The sequence below is a fragment of the Rattus norvegicus genome, chromosome 12 (genome assembly GCF_036323735.1).
Source record: "Rattus norvegicus strain BN/NHsdMcwi chromosome 12, GRCr8, whole genome shotgun sequence".
Taxonomy (NCBI): Eukaryota; Metazoa; Chordata; class Mammalia; order Rodentia; family Muridae; genus Rattus; species Rattus norvegicus.
The window spans coordinates 35,058,749-35,077,642 of record NC_086030.1 but is presented as its reverse complement, the minus strand read 5'-3'; the positions used below and the strand labels follow the sequence as shown (position 1 = coordinate 35,077,642).

General features: G+C 48.4%; 1 protein-coding gene across 2 annotated transcripts in view; it reads left to right on the top strand.

The window, feature by feature from the left end:
• The first annotated feature begins 3,821 nt into the window (after window positions 1-3,821).
• Tmem132c (transmembrane protein 132C) overlaps window positions 3,822-18,894 on the top strand; it is a 321,460-nt gene continuing 306,387 nt past the window's right edge. For both annotated transcript variants that reach the window (XM_002727968.7, XM_039090106.2), the window contains exon 1: window positions 3,822-4,044. In XM_002727968.7, coding sequence (XP_002728014.2) covers window positions 3,939-4,044 — 106 coding nt within the window. In that variant the 5' untranslated portion in view covers window positions 3,822-3,938. The remainder of the gene's footprint in view (window positions 4,045-18,894) is intronic.

The following is an 18,894-nucleotide window of genomic DNA, read 5'->3' as shown; positions in this document are numbered from 1 at the left end:
AGAGGGAGGGAGGGAGGGAGGGAGGGAGGGAGGGAGGGAGACAGACAGAGGGAGGGACGGAAGGAGATGGACAGAGGGAGGGAGGGAGGGAGGGAGGGAGGGAGACAGACAGAGGGAGGGACGGAAGAAGGGAGGGAGGGAGGGAGGGAGAAGGTCCTAGTTTTATGTTCCTGGCTCAGCACCCTCTCCCTCCTCAGCCTAGAGTTTGCTACATGGAGACAAGTTGTCAGACCACACTAAGTGACGTTGTAACTCACAGCAGGGGGACGTCAAATGTAGTGTTGAGTGTTTTGACTTGACATTTATTTATTGTGAGGGATGAAGTGCATCTATGTGATGTCTGTGTGCAGGTCAGAGGACACCTGGCCTTTGGGAGTCGGATCGCTTCTTCTTCTGTGTTGATCTAAGGATTGAACTCAGGTCCTCAGGCTAGCCTTTACTAGCTGAGGCAACTCTCTGGATGGAAAGTTGTAACAGGCTCTAAGGAGCCTGTTTCCTAACCAGGAGCCTACACTGCTAGAATTCCCCCAGCTCCATACAGAGAAACACAGATGCTCAGGAGGCTCTCACAATCACACAGGTCTACTGATCGCTTCGCTCCTCCATTCTGCATCCCACCCTGGTCCAGTCCTCCCCAGATACATCCGGTGGGTCTCACCACACCCCTGGTGTCCTCTGCTGCCCCAGGGGCCATGCTCTACCCAGGCCCAGCCTTCTCGTTGTGGATTTTCCTAAAAGTCCTCTGCTCACCTCCATTCATCATCTTGAAATCTGTTCCCTCCCCCACAATTGCACTTTCCCTTAAGACTGTACCGAAAGTCAACAACTCCTAACAGACTGCCTTAGTCATCCTTCCTGGAGCTCCTCTCTACCACCGGAGGAAAGACCCGAATTTAGGACCTGTCATTGCTGTGACAAACTACATGACCAGAAGAAGTTAAGAGAGGAAAAGGGTTATCCTGTCTCACATTTTGAAGGAATTCAGTCAATTGTAGGGGAGGGGGGAGAAGGCATGGCGGCAGGAGGGTGAGGCGGCTGGTCACATTGTATCCAGTCAGGAAGCAGAGAGAGATGGATCCTGGTGCTCAGACCACTTTCCCCTTTTTATTCAGTCTGAGACCCCAGCCCTATAGGGTGGCACTGCCCACATTCAAGGTGGGTCTTCCCTCCACAGGTAAAGCAATTTAGAAACCCTCTCATAGACAGGCCCAGAGGCTTGTTTCCATGTGAGTCTAAATTCCGGACAGCTGTCAATCAAGGATAACCATCAGGGAACCTTGGACTATTCCACTCTCAGAACCCTCTAGAAACGGGCTGGTGACTGGGAACTATTTGCTGAATGGTTGAATGACATGTGCTGTTCCGAGGGTCTTTGCGATGTGTCTGTGGACACTGGGCACGCCATCGTACTGAGCCAGAGTTAAGACCCTGTTTGTTTTGCGAGCTGACCACCGCTGCTTTTACGAGGTCAATCTATAGCCATTCTTGTCTTACCCTCAGGAACACTGGCTCATTTAATGTATAACACAGCAACACACAGACACACACCCTGCCTGGAAGCAGACAGCACAAGACACTCAACGCTGTACCAACAAGTTCCATACTCCAACAAGTCCATTTAAGATTTCAGCATGAACAAAACAAACCTAAAAAGTGGCCCCTTCCACTTAGAAGCCCTGGGCACATGTGGAGGGCTCCTGCCAATAACTCTGCCCCCCTATAAATCATATTAATTGTCTCCATGTGCCCGCAGCCTATGGGGAGTTTCGCAATGCCCTTTGAGGAGATTAGTGGTCTCTGGTGTCGCTTATGAGACTCGGGCAAGCATCTGGAAGCAATTTCAGTTAAAGAATTAATGATTTTGAGGTTCAATAATACAGGGCTTAAAAAAAATAAATAAATACAGGAAACTTTGTTAGCCGGGGGGAGCCTGCAGGTTTCCCTAGCCAAGATAAAGGGACCGACGATCCTCTACTCCCATGTGTTTGTTGGATTTAGGTCACGTGGCAGATTAAAGGAGGTCTTAAAGTGGAGCTTGCAGAAGGAAAACTCTCTTTGCTTAGGTCTCCTTCTGTTTGCTCTGGAGGATCAGGAAGGGAAATGTATCTGAGGTTCAAGGGATTGGAGGACATGACAGTAGGTGCCCATATGGTGATTCCGGGTGGAAACATGGTGGTGAGGGCCCACTTGGGGCTTTAAACTCTTGTTCCTATTATTGAATTGGAGATGGCAGATGAAACAGACCCCATCCCTCAGTCTGAAATAATGAGCTGTTGCATATCTCCCTTGCTGGTAAGAGGCTAAATATTTGAGTTTAAAAAAAAAAATCATTCTCTAGAGACTTCCAGATTACAAAACAAAAACAAAACACAAAAGATCAAGTCTGCCTTCCCTCTGGGGGCCCACGTGACTTCGTTCTTGCTTCCTAAGGCTGTGTCTACCGTGGCTCAGTGAGCTGGACAGTTGGGCTATTGCTTTTATCACCTAAGTATAAAGTCACTGCCTCCCTGGCCTGTGAGAGCCCAATTGCCTTTCCGGTACAAGCTAGTCTCCAAAGCCTGGGGTCCTTGAGCGTCTAATGTCTTCTCATGACATGCGGGGGGGGGGGGGGTTAGACAGTTTGGTTCTTCCCCGTTATTTCTTCTATGTCAGTCGCTGTTTTGAAAGCTTTCCCAAAGGATTGGTCAACACGATCCAGTCGCCCTAGACGGGAGAGAGACTCCCCGAGCATGCGAGCATTCGAGCATGCGTAGTGTGAGGCTCAGAACAGGGTGGGGTTCCCCAGGTTTGGAGACCTAGAGACAGACAGAGGCTTGGGCATGCAGCCTCAGAACCTTTCACTTGCAGATCCAAGAGGGAGGGTCTATCTGCAGCACACTGCCCAGGCTCCTGGACAGCAGATGAAACCCTAGTGTCAGTAAACCTGAAGGGACATTGCTAGAACCTTGTGACACCAGAAGGGAGCGCTGGGAAGTTGAGAGAAGAGAGGCTCGAGGGTGTGCAGAGAAACCCTCTCACCGGAACACATCTGGGGCATGGTGTTGTGTGTCTAGGGAGGCGCTGTTTTGTTTTAACTATGGACAGTTGTTTGTTTGTTTGTTTGTTTGTTTTTATCAAGTATATTGCGTGAGAGACACAAAAAACGAGTCTAGCCTTCGACAGGTGCCCCAGGCCGGTTTCTAAAAACAGTGGGGTTGGGTTGGTGATTTAGCTCAGTGGTAGAGTGCTTGCCTAGCAAGCGCAAGGCCCTGGGTTCGGTCCCCAGCTCCAAAAAAAAGAAAAAAAAACAGTGGGGTTAGCCGGCGCTTTCCCACTCACAGTGCACGCGGCGCACACATCCGTACACATCCCACTAAATCCAATCGTTCGCTTAGGATAGTTCCTTCACAGCTGCACGTGACTTTGAATTCCAGATGTCCCCAGTCCTCAGGAGGACCTGATGTTGCCGATGGCGAACCAAGGACCCTGAGACTTCGCAATGACCGTGGGGGCTTAGGGGATGGGGGGGGGGCAAGGATCCAGCTCTATTCTGCGAGGTGAGCATCTGGGTAGAGCAGTCCTGCAGAACGTAGTGGCGCGGAGGCAGGAGACTGCGAGGCGGCCGATCAGAAGAGGGAGGAGAGGATTCGAGGTCCCCGAGTCTCTTCGCCCTCCCTCCGGGTCTCCAACCCGAGGCCTGCGCTCCCGGAGCCTCTCTGGCCCTCTAGCATCTTCCATCCATCCATCCATCCGGCCGCGGGCGGGGGCCGGAGGTGGGCGGATCCAGAGGGTGTAGTGGGCGGTCCCGAAGTGGGCGGGCCTGGGGGGCGGGATCAGTAGGACCGCGGTTGCAGCCCGAGAAAAGTTGTCCGGACCGGTTCAGGAGCAGCCGCGGGAGCCGGAGCGCTGCCTGGGGCGGCCCCGGGTATGGGGCAACCGGCGCGGGCCCCGGGCTGGCGATGGATGGCGTGACAGCGGCCACAATGCGCTCCGAGGGCGCGGCCCCGAGGCGGGCCGCGCGGTACGGGGCGCTAAGCCTGGTGCTGGCCACGCTGCTGGGCCAAGGTAAGGCGGGCTCTGACCCGGACTGCCGGGTCCCCCAGTGGGCTGCGGGAAAGCTGGGGCGAGGGTGGAGAGGGTGGCGCGAGATCCGGGTCCCACCTTGAGCCTCCAGCTACGGAGACAGCCCACACTGGTCTCAGCTTGGAGCATTTGAGCCACGGTTAGGGATCCGCCGCGGCAGCCCACCCCGAAGCCCTACTGCCTCCCTCTGGGAGAGCGGGGGGCGTGGTTGCTGGACTCTGGGTCAGGGCTATACACCCCGGACTCTGTGCAGCTACCGTACTCGGGTAGGACCCGGGTTTCCCGCGGCCCCTTCCCCAGCTTTGGAGAAACCCGGGACTTTCCACCCCATATTAGACCGAGCGGTGGCGTTGAAAGCATCGGACCGCTCTGGTTTCCAGCGACTCCGCCGTTAGGCTCCCACTTCGGTCCTTTGCTCCGGGGGGCCGTGGGAACCAGGACTCTGCAGGTTTCTGGAGGCTTGTGCAAACCGGCTGACGCAGTCTGGCCAGAGCGCTCGTTGCCGCTTATGGTCGCTAAGTCCTATTATTACTCTTGTGTGAGCCCGGTCGGTGGCGGGCAGGGCTGGAAGATCTAAGCCGCTGGCTTCAGGCACTTAGAGTCCGCGAGCTACCGGGTGCGGTCGCGGGGACGCCCTGGAGAGGTTTTCGCGTGCGGTGGCTTAAGGCCGGATGTTGCACGGAGTCCTGAGCCCTCCCGCAGGGAGATGGGTTCGAGCTCAGCCCTTGACACACAACTGAACTGAGAATTCTCTCTAATCCACCCCGCGCAGATATCAAGACCTCTCTCCTACCCGGAGCTCTATGGCTGGGATGGAAATGTATCTAGCGAGACAAGTTGGCAATTGGTGTTAAAAAGTAGAATTTGCTTTACAGAAGTCCTTACTCCACGATATGAAACCAGGGGATGCCCCTTACTTGAGAAGTATTTCCTAAGACAAACCTGCCATGCACGCTGTGCTTCCTTCCAGTGGGTCCTGTTTCCCCCAGAGCCCGGGGTAAAGTGAGGGGTGGAGGTGATTGGGAGTGGGTTTTTACCCCCAAAGAGCAGAAATTCAGGAGCCTTTACCTGTATTCTGCTATTAGCCCAGAAACAGCTCTCGGCACACACCTCCCCGCGGATTCTGATCACCAAATGGCTTAATGGGCAGTTAGAAAGAAAAAGACCCAGATTTCGCTTCTGGGTAAGAAGCGGCTGTTATTGCAGTGGCCGGTTTAGACCTTGGGCTGGCGATTGAAGGCGCTGGGGTGGGGCTGACATGGTGGAGATTGCGGGGCTGGGAAAGCCCATGTGATGCAAAGCGTCCCCCCACCCCCGCCGCCCAAGACACCTGGATTTGCTAGGCTTCGCCATGTGGAGCTTCTAAGGTTGGTTCTGGAAGCCTCGTCTGCCAAATGTGTTTTCACTTGTATGGCTGATGAAAGCTACAGTTCTTTCCAGTGTTTTCCTAACCCAGCCTGGTGTTTACTCTGTAAGATGTCGCGTGCGTGTGCAAGCGGGTGTGTGTTCGCACCTGTGTGGAGAGAGACAGGCGATCAACCCTCAGTGTCTTCCGCAGTCCGTCTCCACGGAGGTTTTTCTGAGACAGGGCCCCTCATCTGGCGGGGAGCTCCCTCATTAGGCTTAGCCTTCCTTCCAGCCAGCGAGCCCCTGACCTGTCCATTACCGCCTTCTCAGCGCTGGGAAGCCAGCCTACTCAACCTGCCTGCTTTTCTGTTTTCCTGAGTCGGGATTCAGGTCCTCCTGCATACACGTGCATGCGTGCCCCTGAGCCATCTCCCCGTTCCTCCACAGCGTGATTTACAGAAACAAACACTCCTCGCCCTTGTTTGAATTTCCACTGTCTTTAAAAGAAAAAACAACAGCTATGCCACAAGGGACTTTGTCTATACAAGGGTCTTATGTGGGTTTCTGGAACCTTGGAAATCTGTCCAGTCATCACCAACCAACCAAGCGTGTGTTTTTTGACGGTTAATTCTGAAGCGTTGCAACACATCAGGGGTTGCAGAAAACATAGTTGTTCTGTGGAGTTTCCATAAATAGGACAGAGCATTGAAAGGAAGGTATCGCTCCCTAACCCTCCTTTGAGCTGGAACACCGATTCACCTGTCAACCCTCAAAGGCAGGTGGAAAGGGTTGTGGTCTGAGACCTTCAGGAGGGTTGTGATGTCTTCTGATTGGGTGTGGGGCCCCAGAGAAGATTGGTTTGGGCTGTGGATTCCAGCTCACTGGAACCAGTTTGAAGCTTCATTGTTATTCATAGGTGCACACTGCCAGGTGGACAGAGGCCTCTGTGGAGGTGTGGGCTGCAAGCCGTACACATGATGCTGCCATCAGTCGAATCAGTGATGGTGCATGAGGGACAGGGACACGAAGCACGGGAGCCTTCCATTAGAGGAGGCTTTAGAGAACAGAAATAGTTTCAAGATCACTGTTGGTCCCGGAAGGAAGGAAGGAAGGAAGGAAGGAAGGAAGGAAGGAAGGAAGGAAGGAAGGAAGGGAGGGAGGGAGGGAGGGAGGAAGGAAGGGAGGGAGGGAGGGGAGGAGAGGGGAGGAGAGGGGAGGGGAGGGGAGGGGAGGGGAGGGAGGGAAGGAAGGAAGGAAGGAAGGAAGGAAGGAAGGAAGGAAATAAATGATAAACATTTCTTTGATCTCTTAACACGCTGGGACTTAGCACGGACCTCGGGGTGAGAAGGGTGAAGGGTTCTTATCCCCTGCCAACAGCCATGCTGTTTTGGGGACCAGCAGCTCCGTCTAACATGCACACCCACCCCCCTCATCTGTCACACAACATCCTCATCTGTGTCAGCTTTTCAGGGGTCCGTGGAAACCCCACTGATGCACCATCAAGCTTTGACTTGCCCCCTGTTCACCAGTCTAACTTGACTCTCCTAAGACACGAACCGTCCACATGATGCTGGCAAAGACCGGGCAGATTTTTCAGTGTTTTTGTTCAGTTTTGGTTTTAATGGGAGAATTCGTGTAATTGTATTATAATTAAGTAAAGGATACATTTATAGTCTTAAACATGGGAGAAGTCACGTTAAAAAAAAATCCATTGTTTCCCTAGTAGCTGTGTCAGACTCCCAAGCTGTACTGCACAACTGTATACAGATTCTCTGGGTACATTACAAGAAACGATCTATTTGCTACAAGCTATGCATAGCTTTATGTTTTGTTTTTATTGCTGACGATTAGTGTTTGTCTGAATGTAAGTCTGTGTGCCGTATGTACAGTTCTCTTAGAGGCCAGAAGAAGGTGTTAGATCCCCTGGAACTGCAGTTCCAGATGGTTTTGAGCCACCATGAGGATGTTGGGAATGAACTCAGGTCTTCTGGAAGAGCAGCCCGTGCTCTTAACCACTGGACTATCCCCTGGTTATATCCCCTTTGTTTTAAAGTCATTAAGGAACCAAAAAAACCCATGCATTTAAATATGCCCATTTAAAGTAGATATACATTTTGACAAACATATACAAGTGAAGGGATCGCCTTCAGAAACCCTGTACTGTCTCCTTCTTCTATCCACAGTCTCTGACACATGATTCTTGGTCTCTGGACTTTTCCTGTTTTCATAACAACACGGTGATGGGTTCATACCATGCCTGGCTTTCAGATCTGCTGCTGTGGGATCCGCACAATGCATTCCATAGTCAGCTTTGCCACAGTGGCATCGGGCAGAGCAATATTCCCTCGAGTGGCTGCCACAGTTTGCTTGTTGCTCAAATGAAGGATATTTGAAGGGCTCTGGGGCTTAGCAATTATGAAGAAGTTGTGAATATTCACAGACAGGTTCTTGGGTGGCATGGGTTTGTTCCTCCTGGATGAGTATCTGGGCCTTGGGGGCAATGCTGAGCGATTTGGTAACTTGGACATTTTGTTTCCCCCTCAGTCAGATCATTTTGTATCATCTGTGACACTAGGTATCATTGTTATTTTGGGTTTTGTCTGCCTATTCCTGTAGCCAAGTACTACAACTCTGGGGTGTTGTTGTTGTTGTTGTTGTTGTTTGGTTGGATGGTTGGTTGGTTTTTGGTTGTTGGTTTTTGAAGACAGGGTCTCCTGTGTGGTTCTGGCTATCCTGGAGCCCACTCTGTAAACCAAGCTTGTCTCCAACTCACAGAGATCTGTCTGCCCCTACCTCCCAAGAACTGGGATTAAAGGTGTGCACCATCACCACCGTCTGTCTTCTTTGGGATTTTAAAACTACTTTCTCTTGGTGTGTGTATGTATCTATGTAGGTGCAAGAACATGGAGGTCAGAGGGCTACCCAGAGGACTAGGTTCTCTTGTTTCCACCCTGTGGATTCTAGAGGTGGAACTCACAGATTGTCAGCCCCTCTGTAGGATTTTTTTACAGTTTATGTTTTCTTGACTTCTTTGGGGTTTTATTTATCCTCATTCTTCTGGCACTTAAGGTGGAGTGTCCTTTGGGTTCATGGTCATCCGTACATCTCCTTTGGTGAAATGACCCTTTCAAATATTAGATACCCACTTCAAAATTTTGGTTGTTTACTTTCTTCCTGATGGCTTTTTAGGCAGTTATGTCATCAAACTGTGTCTGAAACATGTTTCTCCCCAGTTGTCCTGGGAAAATCAGATTTTAAATTTTGATGAAAACTTGTCTTAACAATTGCGTTTTGGTCACCAATTCTAGAAAATCATCCCCTAAGCCGAGGTCACAAGACTCTCTAGACACTGGGGCCAGCAAGTACACATGAGTTCAGTGCCCCTGGACGCCAGAAGAGGGTGTTAGATCCATTGGAACTGTAGCTACCAAAGCTTGTGAACTGCCATGTTAGTGCTGGGGATCAAATCCAGGTCCTCTGGAAGAACACCTATACTCTTAACCACAGAGCCCTGTCTCCAGTCCCAAATCATTGTCTTTTATGTTCACTGTTGTTAGTTTTCGAAGAGCATACAGTTGGGCTTTCCTTTGTTTATCCAGTACTCTAGTCTCTGCCTTTTAATCACCATGTTTACACCATTTATATGTAATGTAGTTATCTGCATGCTTACATTTAGGAGATGACACTGTGCACACTGTTTCGCTTCGTGTTCCTTCTGCTCCTTATTCTTCCTCTGTCATTTTCTGCTGTAGGGTTAAGCATTTTTGGCAATTCCATTTTGTCTCCTTTATGGGCTCATTTGTGCTTCCTATTCAGTTTTACCCTTTGCCCTAAGGTTTCCAGAATGCATCTTTAATTCATCAAAGCTTATATTTAAGCTGCATTATACTGCTCCGTAGGTTTTATCCTAATCTTAAAAAAGTATATTTCCAGTATCTTTTTTCCTCTACACAAAATCATTTTTGAAGTGCATGCACTTTTGTATATTAGGTGTCACTAAGGGAATTGTTGATTAAGGATTGTTGGTGTAGTTTATCGGAGGGTGAAAAATCACGTTTAATCAGCTTGCACTTGTTTCTGAGCAGGCATTTTGGACATCCTGATGCTGCTATCCCTGTGGTATCGGTCTTGATTCTGTATCCTACCTTTAACTCAGTTCTCTTGTTTAAGCACCCTGGGGATTTAGAAGTTGCTGCCTCGAGGAGACAAGGAAGGTCAATACTGAGTCTGAGTTAGCAAAATTTCCAAGAGAATGGGTTATGCTACTCTTCAGAGACCGATATTCCATCCTTTGCAAAGTACACACATCCTTTTCCCCCATGACAGTAGCTAACAATACATTAGGACTCTGAAATGGTTGGAATCCTGGAGCCACCAAAGGATTTGATGTCCTTTCTACATAAGACTCACGTCCTTTGATCCATGTGGAGAATTATCACTTATGGGCTAATTGGGGTCAGACTTCATTGCCTTGAAAGAACAGCTTCATTCTGGGCCTCAGTTCTGCCCATTCCTGGAAGAACTGCACAGAGAGAAATGGAAACCTCACAGGCACAGCACGCAGTCCACCAAAGGGTCCCCATGGCTATTGAAATCACCCGCCTCCCACAGGGCATCCTTGTTTAGATGCAGTGGGAACTTTGCTCATTTTCAGTGATGTTTATGTCTGGTTCAGATAGAAGATTCTGGGGATGAAGACACTTAGGGCTGTACTGAACTTGAGAGTCTGTGTGTGTGTGTGTGTGTGTGTTTTTTGTCATTTTTGTTTTTTTAGAAGCTCCCCAGAGCTTGGGAGGTAGCTCCCAGGTAGGACCTTGCTTGGGGACCCTGGGTTCTATTTGTAGAACTGCAAATCAGACAAACCAAAGAGCTGCCTAAAGTCTTCAGTAATTCTACAGAGTAGACGGGCAGTGGCTAGATCAGAGAGTAGACCTCTGTCTAGAGATGCGGTTCTCAGCCTGTGGATCAAGACTCCGCAGGGCTCACACATTGGGTATCCTGTATATGAGGTGTTTATTCACACTATGATTTGTAACAGTAGCATGATTATGGTTATGAAATAGCAGTGAAATAATGTTTTGCTTGGGGTGGGGGAGGAGTCATTATAACATAAGGAACTGTATTAAAGGGTTGTAGCACTAGGACGGTTGAGAGCTGCTGATTAGAATCAGATAGAACAGTCTGACTGATAGCACCACTGTGCCAATATTCAGAGTATCTCTCCCAGAGGGAAACCAAAGAGCCATTTGTTATCCGAAGTGGGTAGGTGGATGCTATACAGGAAATGCATGACCCTCGTTCCTCCCAGCTCAGAGACCTTTCAGACGTGGCTGTGACCATCAGCACAGTTGTTCTGAGCCCCAGATTTTACTGTATGAAGAATTAGACCTACTTTCTATGTGTTCAGGACAGAGAAGCGTGAGCTAAGACATGTAGCATCTGTCTCCTAGGGCTGGCAGGACAAGACGTCACACAGGGGATGACTTCTGTGCCACCTAATCCACAGCCTAAGATAGAGAATCAGTTCTCTCTCAAAGTCAGTACAAAATCATGGTGCCTGCAGGATCATGCCTTTTCCTGAGTGCTTTCTTGACTCTTCCAGCTTCTGGTAGCTCTAGTGTTCCCTGGCTTTGTGGTTGTATCATCCCCTTCTCAGCCTCTGTGGTCCCGTGGCTAGCTTCCTCCACCTTTGTGTTTAGGGTAAGGGGGTGAGTGGGGTTGGAGGGATCAAACTCAAGTGTCATCCCTCAGGCGATTTTTTTTCTTTTTTCTTTTTTTCGGAGCTGGGGACCGAACCCAGGGCCTTGCGCTTCCTAGGCAAGCGCCCTACCACTGAGCTAAATCCCCAACCCCCCTCAGGCGATTTTTATATTGTGTTATAAGACACCATCTCACTGACCTGGACCCCAGAGATCCACCCCGTCTCTGCCTCCCCTGCACTGGAAAAGCCATCACAAGCTACCACATGGAGCTTCTCATACAGGTTTCGAACATCAACCCGAGGTCTCCATGCTTCAAGGCAAGCCCTGCACTAATTGAGCCATCTCTCTGCTCCTTCCTGCTCTGCCTTTTAAGGCTTCTTGACCTTGAAGGCAAGGCCCACCCTAACCCAGGGTGTTTGCAATTCTCAACCTAACAGCCTCCACAGGACCCTTTTCTAGGTAAGGATCTACTCACAGGCTCTGAGGAGAGGTATCGTTCAGGGCCATAGAGCCATCACAGGTATCACACGTAGTTAGAAGAGTTCAGAACACTTGCTGTTGTAATTGGTCCTGTTAACACTACCAGAAAGAGAATCACGGAAGACAGTCTCATCACAGCAGGATGTTTTTAAAAGGCCTGAGCGTGATGTCGAAACAAACAGAACAGTGCCCTTAACGATATCAGAAGGAAAGGAAAAGATTCACTGAGGTGTCCCTATGTCACAGGCAGTGGGGTGGAGGGGGGAAGCTTATGTTGTCCTTAAATACATCAACCCCCACCCCACCCCCAGCACTTCCTTTCTTTTTGGTTTTCCATTAATTTATTCACTTTACATCCCGAGTACAGTCCCTCCCTCCTCTCCTGCCAGTCCCACCCTCAGAAACCCATCCCCCCATGACCTCCTCCCCTTCCACGAGGAGAAAGGGAAATCCTCCATGGGTACCAATCAGTCCTGGCACATCAAGTCACAGGAGGAACAAGTGCATCCTCTCCCACCGAGGCCTGACAAGGCAGCCCAGCTAGGTAAAGGAGATCCAAAGGCAGGCAACAGAGGCAGAGACCTTGAGGGAATAGCCAAACAATGACTGGCCCAACTTGAGACCCATGGGAGCGAGCCATGCCCTGATATTATTATTTTCTTTCTTAAGCACTACTTTCCCTCTAAGTTTTCAAGACCATCAAAGTAGTCAGAGCAGCCCTGGGCTATGCATCTTACTTAATTTTCTCATCCATTCTGCAATGAACTCTTTTTTGTATTGCTAAACCATTGCCCCCTAACCTCCATCTTTTATTATAATATCTGCTTTCCCTTGTGTCTCTTAACTATGTCTGTGACATGTGGTGACCCATTAGGGACTCTGAGGCGCTAAGCATTTCTTATATTCTCCAACTAAAGAAACTTTGGAGATAGTCCCCTTGTCTAGTACACACACACACACACACACACACACACACACACACACACGCATGCACACACGCACGCACGCACACGCACACACACATACATTGGTACACACGATGCTTATTTCTACTCTTATTGAATTACATCTTAGCAGTGACTTTTAGAAAAACAACAAAATAAACAAGAGATCTGGCGCTCACTCACACACACAAACCTACTCTGAATAGTCTCAGCCTTAGAAACATTGTTTCATCATTTCGTTTTCATGGGAAACAATGACTTTGTGTTTAGCTAGCAAGGCCATGTCCCTCCTCCTGTATGCTGGTGACCTGTGGATGAGTATGGAGTGATTCAGTTTTCAGTTACAGTTGAAAAAGCAACAACAACAACAACATCAACCCTCCAGTTTTGCATCTGAGGCAGTGTATTCGTGCTAACTGAAGGATCCTTGTGGACTTCAGGAGCAGTTGGATCCAGGAATCCGGCAATGTCACGGGATGCTCTTTGTCTTCTCTGGTCACTTTGGCTTCATTGTGGAGCAGTTGCCTCTGTCTCCTGGTCCTTATGTTCTTTCTATACAGCACACCCAGCCCAAAGATGGGGACTTCTTAAATGAATGTAAAAATTTCAGGAGGGAGTCGCTTGACAATAGTTACCTGCACTTGAGCCTTTCAATTTTAAGGGGCCAGAGAAGGGAGTTTCTGATGGGTCAGGTCAATCTCTGGAGCTTGAGGCACAAGCTTAGCTCCACTCTAATCACTAGGACAGAGTATGGGAAGAAGAAAAATGTAGAAATTTGAGGCTCAGGGGTCAAGAGCAATGGCTGCTTTTGCAGAGGACCTGGGTTCAGTTCCCGGCACCCACATGGTAGCCCACAATGGTCTCAACTCCAAAGGAGCCAATGCTGTCTTCTGGCTTGTGTTGGGTTCTGCATTGTGTGGTGCACACACATTCGATTCAGGCAAAACATTCATACACATATAATAAATGTTTTCTTTAAAGAGGGACGGTATTTCAGAAAAAGCAAAGTGACTAGATGCTCTGTGTTGAAGCCAAGTACCTCACAATCAACAGGGGAACAAAAGCCAAATGACAACTGCCAAGGCAGAGAAGCCTCCTTCCTTGGGTGGGGTTGGGATGGGAGGATATAAGTTGGATTCTCAGGCTTGGTCAGAAGAAGTCACTTCATAGGTATCTCCAGGAACTGTAGGAAGGCTTAGCCAGTGAAGTGCTTGCCACAGGAGTCTGAGGACTGAAGATTGATTCCCACAGAACCCACATAGAAAACTCTACGTGGAAGGGTTCCGGGCCAGTAATAGACTCTATCTCAAAAAGAAAATAGGTCTAATGGCTGGAGAATGATACCTAAAATTGATTCTCCCTCTCCCTCTCCCTTTCCCTCCACCCAGCACTTCTCCCACTCAGAGGGTTCTGTTTGCTTTGGAAATCATTCATTCACTCATTTATTCATTCATTCATTCACCCATCTGGCACTGCTTCAGCTCCAGCTGTGGACCAGGCTCTCCCTGCAGAATGGAAGGATCCCTCTTCCCATCTCCCCCATTCTCCCACCCCGGACTACAAAGGGCTGTGGTCGGATTCCTAAAGCCTCAGATATATACAAGCAGCCCCCAAGGCTCCCCACTGCCATCCTCATACCCCGGGAGAAGTCTCCATCTGGGGCGATTTGTTCTGCCCCAGGTTTATGGAGCATCTTTGGTTTTCTGAGTAACAGTGTGTTCTTTTCCTTCAACTTATGTAAATGTTTTGGGTCAGTACACAGCCCCGGGTTCCCATTTCATTAATGAATTGACTCACAGCAGACTTTTCTCATTTCTCTTCAAATCCAAACATGTTCATCCTGAATATACAAGTCCTGGTAAAGTACCCTTTCCTAGCGGGAATCCAACCTTTCCTTCTGCTGCTCAGTTGATGCCTGGGCTATGGCCCTGCCATTGAACATTGGGTCTGTGAGGAGGTGTGTTTAGTGGCTTTAGCAGCACTCCCTCCCCTAGTCTATAAAGGCACTGCCCCCCAACTCCTGAGGTTTTCAGTTCTGCCTTGGCTAATTCATGTGTGTCAATGGGGCTGAGCCACAGAACCTAGATATCGGGTCAGGTATTATTTTGGGCTTTATTTAGGGGGTTTTTTGAGCCGCCATGTGGTCGCCGGGAATTGAACTCAGGACCTCTGGAAGAGCAGTCTGTGCTCTTAACCGCTGAGCCATCTTTCCCGCCCGATTTGAAGGATTTTTAAAGAATGAGTTTTAATGTTTACATTAGCAGACTTTGAGTACATATAAGGATTTCATGGGTGTGGGTGGGCCCCCATCCAGGGAAGTGAAGCCCTCATTATAGGAACAGAATGGCCTCCCTGATGAAGGCAAATTTGGGAATTTGAACTACGGCTCTGGACTCCCTTGCAGCTATTGGCCCCAGTTGCTTCTGTCTTCATGTGAGTCGGTTCTTCAAGGCAAGCCTCCCTGTGCACACCCATTGATTCTGGTTCTGGATAGCCTTGGCTAACAGAGGGTCCTCACGGACTGGGTTATAGGCATAGAAGAGTCGATTTTCTCTTTTCGACATCTCATTCTTTCTGTTCTCCAGTAACGCCATCGCTTGGGTTTGGGGCTGGCGCTGGATCCCCAGAGCCAGATCTCCATAAATGACAACCAGCCCAAAAGGAAAGTCCTTCTTCTAAATGTCCATCACCTTCAGGCAATACCAGCTGCCTCTGGGATGAAAAATCTCCTACCCACCCACCCGCCCCACATGTTCACAGAACTGTGTCCTTGGCTATGACCTTGCAGAGGCTCCCATCAAATTAACAGCCAAGGCTGCGGTGAGGCCCTCCAAATGGACCTTGATTCTTCTTAAAAACAAAGAGAGTCTCTTACAAAGCTATAACAAAAGAATCCGGTCCTCAGACCCAAGGTGTTGCTTCCTTTGGGTCAGCACTGTTCCTTGTAACAAACAAACAGCCTTCGAACTTCATGTGCTATTTCGTTGTCCTGATTTCCTTTTATTTATTCATTTGGTTTTTTGTTTTGTTTTGTTTTGTTTTGTTTTGTTTTGTTTTAAATTATTGTGTATACTGTGTCATTTGTATGGGTGGCTATGCACCTGAGTGCAATAATACAGTGACCAGAAGGTGGCGCTGGATTCCCAGAGCTAGAATTACAATAGTTATGAGCTGCCAGTGGGTGCTGAAAATTGAACCCAGGTCCTCTGGAAGAACAGCTAGTGCTCTTAATCACTGAGCCATCTCTCCACCCTTGTCATGTTTCTTTACCTTTCTCAGTCTGAGTTTTATGACCTTGACACTGCTGAAGGTGCAGGCTTGTCTTTTCATGGCTGGTGGGTCTTCATTGTGAACCTGACTGATTTTAGAATCACCTAGGAAGACACACTTCTTAGCATGTTCGTGAGGGCATTTTCATGGAGGCTTTGTTGAAGTGGGAAGACTTGCCCACTCTGGGTGGCACCATCCCCTGTGCTGGGGTCTTGGATAGTGTCAAAGAAGAAAGTGAGCTGAGCACTAGCAATTATATCTCTTTCCTGACTGGATACAATGTGACCAGCTGCCTCACTCTCCTTCCTCTGTTCCCTCCTCACCACAGTGGGATGTCCATCAAAATGTTGTTTTTGTGAGGTATTTTATCACAACAATGGAAAAAAAGTAACTAATGTCATCTATCAGGCTGCTCAGATAAGCAATCCCCATAAAAAGTGGCTTACTCTGGTTTCTTGTTCAGGGTGTTCTCTTCCAGGCTCCCTTGCGATGAGAACTTCAAAATAATTTTTTAAATCAATATGCATTTATATAACAAAGGTATATGGAGACCCCAAATTTATCTCCCTTCTTGGTAGAACTTCAGGTTTTCATTTTGAGTCCGAATTTCTCATGTACCCATCTTTATTTTATTACCACCCCTGTTTATTTTGATGCTTAAAATATCGTGGATTTGGCCATGGGAGCCATTTTTACAGAGAGAGGTCTGTGTCATTTTGACAGGTCTGCATTATTTTTTAAGCTGTCCTACTTTCTAGATTTAAGGTTTTTCAGGTTTATCTGTACTTCCCATGTCCTGCTCAGTCTCAGCTCAGTTACATGTATTGTTGAAGGGTCTTAAGAAAACAAAATCTCATACCCAGATATGCTTATTGCTGCTAAGTACCCCAGACCCAATTTGCAAGGAAGGAGCCATGACACTATTTTTAAGTCCTCAGAGTAGCTGGTTTGTATCTCTGCTATTGACTACCACATTGAGTGGAAATAATGAGACATTCTTAGCGACCCATGGTGTCATAACACTGGTATCCACACAAATATTGCAATTCCCACCTGTCATGGTTGGCTTAATTATCAACTTGACATAGCCTACAGTCATTTGAGAAGAGAGCCTCACTTGAGGAGCTGTCTACATAAGATTTGCCTGTAGGTATGTTAGGGGGTGTAATTGTTAATTATTGTAGGAGAGCTCGGACCACTGTGGGCATCACCATTCCCTAAGCAGATGGTCTTGGGCTGTCCAAGAAAGCTAGCTAAGCATGAACCTGTAAGCAAACAGTGTTCCTCTGTGGTTTCTGCTTCAGGTTCTTGCTTGACTTCTTCCCCCTGGTTTCCCTCAATGATTGACTGTAAGCCAGATATGTCCTTTTCTCTCTTAAGTAGCTTTGGGATGTGGTGTTTTATCACAATTGAAAGGAAGCCAGACCATTATCTAGTCTACATTGCTGGAACTAGAAGAACAGTCTTCCCAGAAGAAGAGCTGTGTTGGCATTAGAAGAAGAGAGAGGGATGATGGGCACACTGAGTTGGTGTCCTCTGGACAGGGTCACAGGATACTTGATAGACATGGTATAGAATGAGTGACAGTGGACACGTCAGAGAGAGCAAAGACCCAAGACAATGCCATCGCCATCAAACAGTGCTGACTTCTATGGAGCTCGGCAACTTCAGTTGCCCTTGGTTGATAACCCATGAGGATTTCTCTTTCTATAAAAATGTTTGACTCTGCATTTCTCTTATATTTTTGGTTGTGAGCCTAGCCTTTAACGGCTGAGCCGTCTCTCCAGCCCTTGACTCTGCATTTCTCAACCTCACCACACTGACATGATGACATGAGGGTAGGGTGTGTTGGGCAGGACTTCTTGCTTGTATCATGCCCTCCTCTGTCGCGCCCAACCTCGACCAGCAAGGAAGACACAACCAGAGGAGATCTTCTTCAAGCAGTTTTACTCAGGAACCTTGATACAATCTTCTGACCCCGGGGAACCCCCACCACACTTAAATAGCTAGTGCTGGCCAATCCCAGCAAGTGGGTCATGCAGATAGGCTGTCACTATGCGGAAGCTAGCAGGCCCAGGCAGCCATAGCCAAATAAGGACTTGTTTACTGCAAGGAGTGCTCACCGCTCACTGCTCACCGCTCAGCTCACCGTTGGGAGGGTGGAAGGCAGAAACCAGCGCCATCTTTGAGGCGCGGCACGTCGCAGCTCCCTACACTCCTCAAATGGCTTATGCCAACCCAAGCGTCTCCCAAAATTGCTACATGCTTCCTGGGTACATGCAACTGTGTCTTCAACACTGGCCAGTGTATATAATGAAATTCCCTCATCAGAATAATTTTATATTTTATTAGAACAATTGCAGAAATATTGAAAAGAATCTCATGGGGTTGGGGATTTAGCTCAGTGGTAGAGCGCTTGCCTAGCAAGCGCAAGGCCCTGGGTTCAGTCCCCAGCTCCGAAAAAAAGAAAAGGGAAAAAAAAACTCATATGCTTTTTAATTTTTCTAGACGAACTTCTGTATCACACACACACACCTCTGTATATGGGTTTGTGTTTAATTTCTAAACTACTTATAAATGAGTTGTCCCCGGGTGATCCCCAGAGAATGTATTCTCCGAGACAGGAGCATCCTCTTATCTGAAATCACTGTGGTCAAAACTACTTAAGTCCCCCACCTGACATCAACAGTTTTTCTGTTCTTGTCATTTACAGCAAACATGTTGAATGTGGATCCAGTTAGGGCTTCACAATGCATCTTGCCCATGGATCATCTGTGTCCTTTCATCGGATGCAGTTCCTACACTTGGTTTTGTCCTAATTCTGATGGTCCCTGACAGTGAAAGCCAGTGTTTGGGAAGGATGCCCGACAGTTGGTCCAAACCCACTTGAAAATGGACCCTGTGTTCCTTTTGGATTGGCCTGACCTCTAACCTTTGAGTTCTGGATCTGGGAGATTCTATACCCAGTGTCAATCCATAGTGACCCTGTAGGACATGCTCACAGGACACTGGAAAAAGACTCCCTTCCTCTTTCTTCCTCACTTAGAGCTTCTTGGAATAGAAGCCCTAGGAGCACTTAGTGTCCCCAC